This window comes from Acanthaster planci, linkage group LG02 (assembly GCF_054643075.1).
Source record: "Acanthaster planci isolate LZ-2023a linkage group LG02, COTS_SCS, whole genome shotgun sequence".
In the NCBI taxonomy this organism is placed as follows: Eukaryota; Metazoa; Echinodermata; class Asteroidea; order Valvatida; family Acanthasteridae; genus Acanthaster; species Acanthaster planci.
Window position 1 is genome coordinate 12982076 of NC_141778.1, and position 12753 is coordinate 12994828.

General features: G+C 41.1%; 1 protein-coding gene across 1 annotated transcript; it reads right to left on the reverse strand.

The window, feature by feature from the left end:
- Positions 1–105: 105 nt before the first annotated feature.
- LOC110980465 (uncharacterized) lies at positions 106–10829 on the reverse strand. The gene is made up of 11 exons (XM_022237161.2): positions 10669–10829; positions 8300–8451; positions 7971–8092; positions 6966–7098; positions 6705–6775; positions 6099–6304; positions 4826–4922; positions 4150–4305; positions 3264–3436; positions 2536–2701; positions 106–2044 (listed from the first exon to the last, which is right to left on the reverse strand). The coding sequence occupies exons 1-11, from the start codon at positions 10800–10802 to the stop codon at positions 1850–1852; spliced, it is 1605 nt and encodes a 534-aa protein (XP_022092853.1). The 5' UTR covers positions 10803–10829; the 3' UTR covers positions 106–1849.
- Between the last annotated feature and the right edge of the window lie 1924 nt (positions 10830–12753).

Here is a 12753-nt window from a genome sequence, read left to right on the forward strand (position 1 = left end):
TCCAAGTGAGACAGAGCGGGCGTGGGCCTCAAGCAGAACGCGTGGCTGGAGTACCACTTGAAAGTTATAACACTACTCAACAAGGAACAAATCACAACCCTTAAATTGTATTCACCGCGAGTATGTACAATGATTTATTTCACAAATGTATAGTTTTGGCATACAAAAAGTAATACGTCCTCACTCAGGGGGTGAAATTCACACCAGGCAGCTCAAAACCTGATGACCAGAACTTCAGGAAAACAATAAATCGAAATTCCTTTAAGAAGCAACAGGTCCATTTATAACAGAAGCAATGCTAAAATGCCCTGTGTAATAATAAGAATTATCAAGCGATGCAAGATTGAATCTGAATAGACATATTCGTGGAGAAGCCATGTTTTGTCTTGTTCCCTGAATCTGTCTCATTGTAATCCGATAAATGGGGCAGTGCCACACTATTTGGGTTCAAAACGTCACTTTCATTTTTTTTAAAATGTGGCTTAAAACATTTAGATATAAACTATGACATCTTTGAAATATTCTAAACTTTTATTTTGTCGCTGTTAGTTTACTCTCAGGTTCCCAACATGAAAAGTTTTACCTCAGAGTCAATTCAAATTGGCCGACACAAGAATATTGTCCATCGCCACCACTCACTGTCTTCATCAAAGTATGTTCCTTAATTTCATCACATCACACAATAGTCAAGCATCACTTCAGAGTTGACAATGCAAGGAATATCTGATTTTAGTTTGGGGTAAAGTCAGTCCAGCTGAGCTAAATTTGAAGCAAACCCATCAAGGAGGGAGTACACCTATCACTGGTACAGTGTGAGCTGAGATTGGAAGCTGAATAACAACAAAGATCTTCATGCATCATCACTCAAAAATCATCACTCGGCAATTGAGAAATCAATCAGATGTCAAACTCTGCATACGTATGACATGTCTACCTAGGTGGACAGGTCCTATTGATATAAACCATCCTAAAGTCATCTTTACTCATCAACCAGCTTCAACAACATGCAATGCACGCATCATTTCAATCCTGCATGAAGCACATATTAGTGGTGGGTCGGTACAGGGTTGAGAAGCACTCTCATTCTGCAGTCCAACACAGAACAAAATTGTTCAGCAAGCAGGTCAGTGTCAATTCTCTCTTTCAGAGCAAATTTGCATTATAAATAAGATCATCTGCATGATCGATGATCTGGGGAAAGAATAGAATACTCCAAGGTTGATCAAGAGAGATGAGCAAGAGCAACTGTATGTCGTCAGTGTTACTACGAGAGAAATAACTAATACTTCCTATTTTCAGAAATCACTTGGAAACAGGACACCAGTAACCCTGCGCGGATAATGTGAAACTACGATGAAATTGAAATAGGAGACAAGAAGGCCACTGATCTCGAAAACAAAATAGGTGACTTATTGATATCAAAGTTGCACCAAAGGTGCACCTTGGGCCTATCCCCCCAAACACCCCTGATTGGTTTTCAATTTGTTCTGGCCCTCTTTCTTCCCAATTACATACATCCTCCATCATCTTCTAGCTATCTAACTGAGCAATCTGAAATCTGAGAAAAATTGAATATGCAAAGCATTCAGCCTCAATGTGGATTGTGGAACCTTAAAAATCCCCTACTAAGAGACGTGATGACAGCAATAAGATGACACATCTTCCTTGATACACTGATATGAATATGGCTGATTATACAAATACATCATAGCTAGGGTGGTTGGAGATGCGTTCTGCCTTTTGCAGATCAAGTGCAATACAAGTCCTAATGACCTTGAGATCAGCAACTTCTTCATGCATATTGCAGATACCAAGACAAGATGCTCTACCTGAGGTATTACTTAAGCTGCTATACAGTATACACAGATGCTTGCTCTATCTCCTCGTCACTTGGGGGCGCTCTTAAATGGAAGAACTCTTTGAGGTTGTGTATTACGCCACGGTTGTAAGGGTTGAAGAAGTGGCCACTGGCATCTTTCAAGTAGTCGTAGCGTTTGTAGTTCACGCGCTCATTGGTGTTGATGTTTTTTACTGCCATGTACCACTGGAGGCAGACAAAAAAAGAGGATAACTTACTCCTAATTTGTTTCTGCTCATTAAATCCTCCAACACGGAAGTGAGCATGCCTGTTGCGAAGAGAGGTGTCAAAAATCGTTTCAAAAGAATGGACAGAGAGGTGCCAAAAACTGTTTCAAAAGAAGAAAGTGCTCACTCTTGTGGTAACTATAACACCATGGAAGCTAAGCTCTTTTGAGCTACGTGGTTGAGAGGAACCAGTTGTTTCAACAACTAGTTAGAATAACTTTCTCCTCAGAGCCAGACAACTCACAAAAAAGACAGATGAGAGTATAAAGTGTTATTGCAAGCCTTTCGTCAATCCCTGCGTTGTCCAGGTTCACATTACACACTGCAAGTCTCATATAGCGGTACACATGATACACCTATGGAAAGAAACCCCTTCACTGCAGTGGAGCCCAAATCATACCATTTCTACTGCAAGAATCCACAAGGATTGGACTCTTGCAGGGTACTTACGGCTGTTACAGAGAGCCCGCCTGCCACAAAGCCAAAGAATACGACGTCCAGAAGGCCCAAGACGTACAGTATTTTCCAACCATCACGCTGAATAGCAAGGTAGCAGAAATACAATGTAAAGATGGCCATGGCCATCAAAGAGGTGGTGAACCCTGTGAAGAAGACTCTGGAAAGGTCACAAATATAAACATCAAATAAGTGGACTGGAAAATCCAACCCAAGTCCTCTAGACAACAGTTCCAGTGAGCTACTCACCGAGCCATCAAAAATGCAGTCAAATACTGACAATTAGAAAAATGTTAACATATCCTGTTTACAACAAGGAAAATGTCAGGTTCTAACTCTTTCTGTTCTGTTTGCCAACATTGATAGTACATTTATATGTACAAGATACATGTTTCATCAAGTAATTTATTAAGTCCAAACAACCTTGTTACAAAGGCATACGACTGTATTTGTAAATCTGTTCGGCAATTTCAGTCATTCATGCTGTGCTATCTGTTGATCATGCATAAATCTTGATCTTGACTTCCCTCTTTTTGAAACAATGACAGTGTAACAATTGTCCCATCACACAAATGGAGGGATCACACAAAATATATTCATTTTATGACGCTCTCATATAATGGAGAGTACAAGAATTAAGGTCTTAGATAGTACAAGTCAACAGACTGCACAAAGACGTTTGAAGTGATGTAAACCACTGTCTCTCCGATATTTACACCAACCTGTTTTTTAAGCCTACACAGTTGTAGATATACGGACAGTGATGGTCAAAGTGTCGGACGCATTTATTGCACGTTCTACAGTGCTTAGTGCGTAGTGGTTTGACGATACGGCAAGTATGGCATAATCGACTCAGAGGATTTCTGCCTTGCTTCCACTCATCAAAATGGGCAACCTGACGGGACCAAAAGAAAAAAACCAACCTTGCTTCATTTTTTATTCACTTCCAATGACAGAACCATTTAACAGTGTCCAGAGAAGATGGAGAACAGTAAATTTCAGCATATCTAAAGCTCTTGAACACCCGTCTTACGGGGTCAGGTTGGCAGAACATTACTGTCTTTGCCTTCCATCTCTGTGACCTTGGTTCAAATCCTACGTAGGTCCTTATGTGAATTGGATTTTCGATCCCTGCGTGATTCTGTTGGGTTTCCCCGGAATATCTATTTGAACATTTCTTCACTGTCTTCTCTCAAATTCCTCATCCCCCCCAATGGAGAACAGTTTGCTGGTAACAAACAGACCTACCTAGAGGGCAGGAAAGGGGGAAAAGACAGTGAAGAAATGTTCAGAGAGATACTCTGGGGAAATCCACCAAAACAGGCAGGGAGTGGAAACCCTGAAACTCATAGGGCTAGTCTGGGTAAATAAGAAATGATAACAGAAATGAAAAATGGAACCAGAAAATGCTCCAACTTCTGAGGAAGTCAGTGACTGGTGGCTTTGGATTAAGTGTGAACGTGCATCAAGTGCATAGGGAGGAATATTTCTACAGGAAAAATCTAGTACCCCATGGTTGTAATCGTTGGAGTGAGTGATGGCCCCTGACGCCCAACATCAGAGTGTTTAAGTTTAGCATTACTTGAGAGTGCTTGAATGGGTGCCTACCTGTCTGATTGCACGGTCATAATCTGGTGAGTTCTTAGGTAAGAATCCAGGATCAGTGTTGTAGGCTCGGTACAGCATGACCCACATGAAGGCATTCAACACCAAGAACGGAGAATGCACGTGTGGCAAGTCATACAAACTGTACATAGGTAACAACTACAATAGAAATGCCAAATGATCATCATGAAAAATACCAGAATGATTATCGGAAAAAACTTTCTCAGTTAGCGGATCTTAAGGTTGTTACGATTTTAATTGTTTCTAAGAGTGTGGTCGCATCAATGGCAAGTCCCTCAAGGTCTATCAGAAGCTCATCACAGGTCAGCCGATCTTAAACCAAGTCAAAGCCAAACAAACAAGAACGTGCCCAAATTACTTGGCCCGAGTTTGAAATTATGTAAGAGTCTATGGCAGAGTATGAAGCTACATTCCACTGAGGCGAGTACAATGTTAGGTGGCAGCCCCGCCATTCAGACATAGCCTGACAAATGCAACGGTTCAAAATGGGCAAGTGACGGGACTCGCGAGACGGCTGTCGGATAGGCTTGTGACGGAAGTATGATAGACTCCACTACAGCCATAATTTTCCCATTATTGAAGTTCTATTATCTCTCCTCAATAAAATTACAACACACTGCTCAATTATTAAGGTTGACTGACTCCACTCAATGCTTACCTTGAAAATATACATCGGATACGCAAAGAAGATGAACTGAAACACAAGGAAAACAAATGGGATTCGGGTATTCCCCGGAGGTCCAAAGACAATGAAACTGCAAGAAAAGAAATAAAAAAGCATAAACACCGTCTGAAATGTCCTGATTTTAATTACAGGTTTCTCTTACCTGACGTATATAATTATAAACACTGTACACTTGGTGCTTGTCAGAGAGCGTGCAAAAAAATTCACAAGCTTACTCGGGTGGGACTCAAGCCCACGACCATATGTAAGCTCGGACAAGCACTGAGTATAGAGTGTTTATAACTATATACATCAGGTAAGGGAAAATCCTGAAATTAAAACTAACATCTCCCCGATGCAAAGTACATCTTGAAATGAAAAGTTCTGTTTGCAAAAATCTCTTCTCCAAAAAACGGGTGGTACAGGCATAATCTATACATTCTGAACCTCACTTTGACCAATGGGGTTAAACATCTGTGGCTGCAAACTCAAGATATGCAGCCTTAGAGTTGACAAACAAATCGTGGTGTTCTGCCCTGGCTTATGCCAGACAAACAAGCTGTGTGACTTACCATGTCCATTTCAAGGTATGTGAGGATGGAGATCGTTCTGCTGCCAGACTTAAACACAACAGCCAGAACCAAATACAAAAACGCACGACATGTGTGACACGGCCTGTCCAAATGTGGTAAGGTTGCCGGATCAATCAAGACTGTGTTACAATCACCTTGCTGTGGCTGAGTCAATATAGCTAGAAGTGTCTTCAATGGCTTGCCAGTGGCTGCTATGGGTCCCATGCTACTTCCAGTTACGGGCATATTAACCCTAACCTTCCCCAACCACACAGAATTAAACAGTAGTAAAGTGTTTAATTTCTGTGGGGATAGGTCGGGTAGGCCCATAATAGCTGGCTTTTGCATTGGGTTTGGCATACCTCAGAAAAACAAAGTCCACCAGCCTCTGTGCACAACGTCCAATATGGGTGTTTAACTTTGTGTGAATGGGGAAGGTTAGGGGGTTAGGGTTAAGTCAGATTCAGCCCAAGAGCAATTTTAACAAAGGGCTGAAGTTGATCACGTTCTGTTGGCTCTGACTAAACCAGATGTAGTGGATGAAAGGGGCCGCTGCTTGTCTGTTGTGGGTCTCAGACACTGACCCTTCAGAGGGCAAGGTGTGCCATAAAACAGTCACTGATCAAGTCGTCTTTGCGGAAAATGATTTATTCCGGCGAAGGCGAACCCACTTCACCCGAGTCCTGAGTACTCACTTCAAGTCAATCTGAGGAAGGATACTCCTCCTCTTGTTGAGCTTGTTGTTCAGGTAAGTGATGATAGGGGTGTGGTTACGCCCCTTAGAGAGCATCAGCGGCGTCTTGTGGTTATGATCCTCCAGCTCCATCTCCACACCGTCTTGCTCACACAGCATCTTAACGGTGTTCAAGTCGCCGTTAATGCAGGCCAGATGCAGGGGAGTCTGTGTACAGACCAGAATCAAAGAATACCGATTCATATGAGGTGAATCCAGCCTGAAAACTGTGCCAAGCCAAAGTATATTTGATCAGGTGACATTACTATTTCGAGACAAGAAGCAACAGCAATGAGTAAACCCTGAAAGCTAGTTGAGGGAATAACAGATTCAGATTCATTGGAAACTTTGCCAATAAGCTTGCCGTGCATATCTTTACATGTGTACCAAGTTTGTCAAAATTTGGACCAATACAGCTTTTCAAACATGATTGCTGAAAAAAGGTTTCCCGGCAAGTTAAAATCAATATAGAATCCAACACCTCTGTCATTTGAAATCGCATTAGAGACAATGATGTGTAGCAAACTTTCAGTTACGGTAGATTTTGAAGTCTTTCCTGTAATCCTACCTGACCAAAGTTATCCTTCTGCCGAGGGTTGAAGCCAGAGTAGATGAGCAATCTTGTCAGCTCACATTTCCCTGCAGCACAACAGGTGACAATATTGGAAAGTTACTTTGACAACTTTGGCCAGAATTTCTTTCTCTTTCCTTTTCCTCTTGTCCGTTTTTTTCAAATATCAAAGTAAAAAAAAAAAACAATTCCATAAAATGTAGAGTTTTTAACAGTATTGCAGCCTCAGGTGACTAGAAAACATTTGGAATGACCTACCTTTGAATGCTGCCCAGTGTAATGCATTATCGCCCTCTCGGTCTGTTAGCTGTAGCCTGGCACCCTTACCCATCAGATATCCAGCTAACATTGTCTGTCCGTACTGACAGGCTATGATCAACGGTGTGCAGCCCTACATGTATGTACAGTCCCAGAATGAGAACATTAGCTTTCACACAGGAATAGGATGTAAGTATATGTCTGGTGCATGTAAACTACATATTTTTGTAAAAGAAGGAAAAAAATCAGGATATTAAACTGACAAGAATACAGAGGACTATGTGGCACTCCATATACTTGTAAGATCCCCTTTTTTGAAATACTCACAACAAAACATACATTTGAAAAATATAATAATTATAAATACAGGGCAGAAATTTGAAGAATTCTTGAAGGGGCAAGATAATGTCTCATTTGCAAAGGGCACTTGTATTAGGAAATCAACTTGTCTATGGAGCCATTTCAGTGGGCATTGAGGCAAAGACCAGGAGCACCAAGGCAATTGCCTCCGATGCCTCTGTAAAGTTCCTGCCCTGTAAACAATACAATTGAAAAAAATAATTATAAATAATGATTTGGCATTCTAAAGACAGCTTACTAAGGCCACAAAATGGTTCTACTTCACACTACATGGCATCTGAAAGCAATATAGGAACTTGCAGGAAAGAACGTTAATTTTTTTTCTTCTTTAAGTATTTGTAGAATTTTTTCTACATCTTTTATTCAGTGTGTACATTGTAGCTAAGTGTTAACTGGTTACAAATAACAAAAAGAGGTTCCGTGGCATTTGTTTCAAATGAGATAGACAACACTTTAAGGGTACTGGGTTTGTGCATAAACCTTTCTGCGTCACATACAAACTAAAATGGGCACTCTTCTTTGTTGTTTCTTTCTTTCCAACGTCAAAGTTTCCCAAAATTATTACTCTAAAAATTTCAGGGTCGGGAAACAATGTTGGGCCAGGGCTGCATTTCCGAAATTTCAATACTGTGAGTTGGTATGTACCTTATTATCAACTGTGTCAATAGAAACACCTGCTTGAAGCAGTATATCAACCACTGCAATGTGACCATTCACACAGGCCCAGTGGATAGGCCTCGGACCAAGCTCCGTCTTGCTCTGGAGGTCTGAATGGTTGAGAAAATTAAGACAAGAAATGATCATGTTGAGGTACATTAATTCCAACGAATTGGGTTGCCAGAAAAGAGGGGGGGACTTCCTTTGCCCAATTAAAATTACCTGCAATTAACTTCAGAGTCATCAATGCCATCCCCTGTTTCCAGCAACTGAAATGAGGTCATCTGAGGAATTCAAAAGCCGTAGTTCAAGCTTACCCAAAGGCACCTTGCACTGGACCATGAGACGGATGATGTTGGTGCTGCCTCCTAATGCTGCCCAATGCACAGGTGAATGGCCCTTGTCATCGAACTCCACCAGGACCCCTGGCCCTTCAATCTCAACTAATTCCTGAACCCGAATGAGGTAGCTGGGGGGGGGCAAAACAGATGTAAAAAAGAACCATTGATAATAGCCACCAAAAATTATTTGTGTTGCACTTTTGCAGCTAAGAGGGAAATCAAGTCCAAAACTACACTGGGTATGATTTCACTCTTGTGTGAATACAAAACATGGCAAACCTGCACTAGTACGCAGCCACCACAAATACAATGCCAAAACTTGACAAAATTTCTTCTGATCGTGTAAATGTGCATTGAAGACAAAATCATTCAGCTTGGTAAAATTGAAATGGTCTGAGGAAAAAGTTGTATTTATGCCATATCTAAACTGCTGCCAATGTTTTGGAAGAGCCCATTAGTATATGTAGTATCTTATCGCTCAGTCCATGTATTACATATGTCTCAACAGGGAACAGCCATCGAAAAGATTAGGGGTCAAGTGACGTAACGTTCAACCACCTTATTTTAAAGATGGCGACTGTGAGAGCGAGCCTGTTGGAGTGAATGGATAAAGGCAAAAAGACTGGAAAATACCTGAATAACGTGACTGAAATCATTCAATAAATGGTTTTTAGAAAGCGGAAAGGTTAAGGATCATGTTCGTGTGCAAAAGAAATTGCACCCATGATGATAAGTGGGTGCGCCGAAAATATTCAGTACGCCGACATGAAATTGAGAATAAGGATGTGTGGCTAAGGATGGAGCGGGAGTGAGAGTCCATGTCACACTAGTGGGGCTAGGCCAAAGATCGTATAGCACCGAAGGCGCAAGATGCATAACTCTGCCCCAAAAATTTAATTACTATTGGCGCCATCTGAGCAAGCTATACGTCTATGCAGTTTAGGTAATGCTTGAGTGCAGGCTCACGCGCACGTGCCTGCCGCGGCGCCTGCGCCTTAATGTGCATTGCGCACGCGTATCGCTTCCTCTATGGAATTCCATATCTGCCGTCGTGCGTCGCCCGTCATCCGTCGTGCCTCGCCCGTGTTTTTTTTTGTCATGATTGCGCAGTGGTATTTTAACTTTGACCCTTGATCGTTTCACATGTACATGTCCTTGTTCGATCGATCCACCATGCCTGACTCTCATTTTAGCAATAGAACTATAAGATGTACATGTATTCATTTTTGCAGTTGCGCCAAACTCCAATTGAAAGAAGAAATAATATCCTGACATCGGCTAAGTAACGTGTATATGAAATAACACCATTTTGGTTACATAAATAAATCAACAAAATAGACTTTTGTTACGGTAGATTGTTTTTCTCGATAACTTAGTTACTCTAGACGTAACTTTACTCGTTAACAGCCAGACTTTAGGTCTATATCCTATGTGATATTTCTGTCTGTCCCTGCACGATATCCCACAGAACGGAATGTAAATAATAGATTATTTACAATGTTTGATTCCCAATAGTTTTCATAAGAGACGAACGGATTCAACATTATTTTGAGGGCGGGTATACCTATGATGAAATCTGCTGTATACTCCAAATTAGACATGACTTTATTTGCAGGTTGGCTCACAGAAGTCTTTTAAACAGTAGCGGTACTTGTTAGCCCCATAAATAATGCTGATGTGCTGGACAACCTGTTCTCATTGGTCTATCCACCATGGCATACACACCCACAAAAACCAACACGTCATATTTTCTGAAACTTAAACCAAGTGGTAATTGCCCCTTAACAATACATTTAATAAACAGTTTGTTACCCACAGCACGTCTAGTACATCTGGATTTCAAGGTGAAATTGAGAGGGCAAGATAGAATATCTGTATCGGTTGGGAGATTTCTTCCTGGAATTTGACGAAAACAAGTCGGCACATTTTTACAGTATGCAAATTAGAATAACACTGTGGATAAGTTGGCCGGAACATTTTTGCTGAAAATGTTTTCCCCCAAAACACTTGGTTGAATTCTCAGAGAGGCGATATTTTCTTGTCAAGGGGCAGGGGTAGTCTAGCATTATTGGAATTAATTATGTGACTAGTATACACTTTGCAGGTGGGATTTGTACTCACCTTATTCGGAAAAGATCTTTAGAAGTGAATGGAATCATCACATTGTCATTTGTTAACAAACGGCTTTTGCATGTCCTATGCAACCCATTTGATGGGCGACGGGCGACGCACGGCTCGCGCTATACGATCTTTGGGCTAGGCTTAGGCCTACTGTACCCAATTGCCCATTTTCAAATTTCAGACCCCCATTTAACTAACTGACTATGACAATATTTACTGCTTACTTGGCCTTAACAGCCTGGAATATATTCATAGACGGTATCTTCGCCTTTTCATTGATTTCCTGCTCATCTTCACCCTGAATTCGTCTGGTTTTTTCAGGGTCTGGGTCGTGAGAGTTACCGTCAGAGTCCGCCATCTTCCCAAATGAAATCGCTCACCAGTGCGCCCTCTATTGAGCCGTAGTTCAAGGTCAAACTGCGCCAAAATACAGTAGGTAAAATGTGATTGGTTCAAAAATCAATGCTGTTTGTTTGTTTTTAGTTTTTAATGGTCCAGGGGTACTTCACATGCACAAATTAACGACCAGAAATCTTTATCACGGGCGATATTCTGATTTATTTACTAAAAACTATAACATTTCTAATGTGAGTAATAAAACTTGACGTCTAATTTAACTCACTGACATGGTCGCTATGCAAAATATAACGCCATGAAAATTGGCTTGGATGTTGTTTACAAACTATATTTTATGAAAATAAGATTCATAACCCCTTCACTTTAGGATTAAAGTCTGAAAAAGCTCCAACTGTCAAGTAAAATTCGTTTAAAATTTGCATTATTTTTTCCCACGCAAAGAAAATATATATTCCCGCCGATTCCCACTTTAGCTCTTATATTTTCCCAAAGCCTGAACCTTCACGAACAACTAAAAAAAAAAAACTGGCTGCGACTTTTTGCGACTTTTGAAGATATTCTATTTTAAAGTGGTACGCGAGATGCTCTGACGCGCCTGTTTGGACTCAATTGCATGTAACGACGTGTGCGTGTGACAGGTTGCATTTACCTCGAGGCGTCAACCACTACAGCAAAAAACAACACGCTCGGTAGACATAGTTGTCTTTCATTTGTTTGTACTCGTTATAAGGTAGACAGAAACCATATACATGTCAACAACAACGTTTAGAAGAAGCGTTTTGCGTACATTTCTAGCCCATCAATATCTGTTTAAAAATCAAGCACTCGTTTTAAGTTCCAAACTGCCCATGATTATTGACGAATTGTGACCCCCAAAACACTTGTAATGGCTTCGTAGAGAGGCATAGTGTATTCCCATGCAGTTTTCACCCAAGCAGCATTATCATCCGGAGAAAAGCATGCCATTTGTCGGGTATCTGTTTAAAATCAAATATATTTGAAGTCCCAACTGTCAGTGATTCTTGACATGTGTGATCCAGGGACAAGACTGCAGGTCTTTGAATTAACCGATTTGAAAGCCTAGTAGTTAATTGCAAGTTGTCACTGGTTGTGCATAAACGCAATATCGGGAACAAGTCAATTTCATTCAATAATTTCATGAGTTCAGCATATCTTCCATACCCAGAAAGCTGTTGTAAGTACAACACTGAAGTCCCATTTGGGAGATGCATGTTTTTTTCTCTGAATATCACGGTTCCAGCAATTAGACATTCCAGATGAAATTCAAGAGAAGATCAAATAAACCATGTACAGTTTTCTGTATAGATTGAAGGGAAAAGGGATAGCTTGTAGCCGCAACAAATCTCAGTTCGAGAGGAAAAATGGAGAGTGGTTACAAGCAGAGGTGTTGTTCCCACTGGAAGTTGATCATTGGCTCTCTAAAGTGAAAGAAGTCTCTAGGTCTGATGAGGGAGCATCGGGTTCAGGAGCAGGTTGACCCAGCAAGGATTGGACTTTACTTTCCAAGCGATCAAAACAACGGAGGGCCGAAACATAACACTGCTACAGGAAAGTGAGCACCGGGAGCTTCTTTTTGCAGCTTCTCAAGGAGCTTATGGGAGGAACCCAGACTTGAGATATGTTCTTCAATTTACCATTCAGAGTCCGTCAAAACCTGCAAAGCTAAGAAAACTAATTTCCTCACCCCACCTGCATTTGAGAAGTTTACTCCAAACAAGGCACTTGCCCTTTTAATTTAAAACGGTTTGACAAAGTCGGCGTATCGAACCTTGAGAACAGCCGCCAAAGAGAAAAATGCAGATGTCTACCCGCCTTACAATGCTGTTTGAGAAGCAAAGCAGAAGTGCTACCCACAAAATATAGATGTGAGCGAAGAGTCGGCCAAAGTTTCTCTACAAAGTCTTCTAGACCATACAGCCCTTCGTATATTG

What these genes read in the sequence shown, in the direction of transcription:
- LOC110980465 (XM_022237161.2), bottom strand. Translation starts at nt 10,802, where the DNA reads ATGGCGGACTCTGACGGTAACTCTCACGACCCAGACCCTGAAAAAACC. An exon ending in ATCCGATGTATATTTTCAAG is followed by an intron (nt 4,306 to 4,825) that starts GTAAGCATTGAG and finishes TTTCTATTGTAG; the next exon opens with TTGTTACCTATGTACAGTTT. An exon ending in TGTGTAGGCTTAAAAAACAG is followed by an intron (nt 2,702 to 3,263) that starts GTTGGTGTAAAT and finishes TGACCTTTCCAG; the next exon opens with AGTCTTCTTCACAGGGTTCA.